General features: G+C 69.4%; 1 protein-coding gene across 1 annotated transcript in view; it reads right to left on the bottom strand.

Annotated features, from left to right (window-relative positions):
* Positions 1-366, bottom strand: part of LOC102752795 (homeobox protein Hox-B6) — a 4638-nt gene that overhangs the window by 1159 nt on the left and 3113 nt on the right. The window contains exon 2 of the mRNA XM_006774409.2: positions 230-359. Coding sequence (XP_006774472.1) covers positions 230-359 — 130 coding nt within the window. The remainder of the gene's footprint in view (positions 1-229; positions 360-366) is intronic.

Raw genomic sequence — 366 nt, 5'->3', positions numbered from 1 at the left:
CCCGGGTTGGCCTGGCCCCCTGGCCCGGCGGGCCCCACTCGCTTCCCTGGCTCAGAGCGCGGCTGGGACTTGGCCAACTTTCTAACTCCTGGGGGTGAGAGGGCAGCGCAGGGGACCCTGGACAGGCGCCCCGTCTCCCCTTCGATCCTAACTGAGATGCCCAGCCGGCACCCAGTGAGAGAAGGGGGGGCTCCCTAGTTCTGCCTCCCGGGGTGGGCGCCTCACTCACTGTTGCACGAGTTCATCCGCTGCATCCACGGGTACACGGGCGTGGAGCACTTCTGCTCGTCGGGCTCGCCGAACACGCTCTTGTCCTGCGCGCAGTCGGACTTGCGCGGCTCGGGGTGGAAGGGGGGCGGCTCGTCG

This window comes from Myotis davidii, unplaced genomic scaffold (assembly GCF_000327345.1).
Source record: "Myotis davidii unplaced genomic scaffold, ASM32734v1 scaffold327, whole genome shotgun sequence".
Taxonomy (NCBI): Eukaryota; Metazoa; Chordata; class Mammalia; order Chiroptera; family Vespertilionidae; genus Myotis; species Myotis davidii.
The sequence above is the reverse complement of the archived record's forward strand: the minus strand, read 5'-3'. Positions and strand labels throughout refer to the sequence as shown.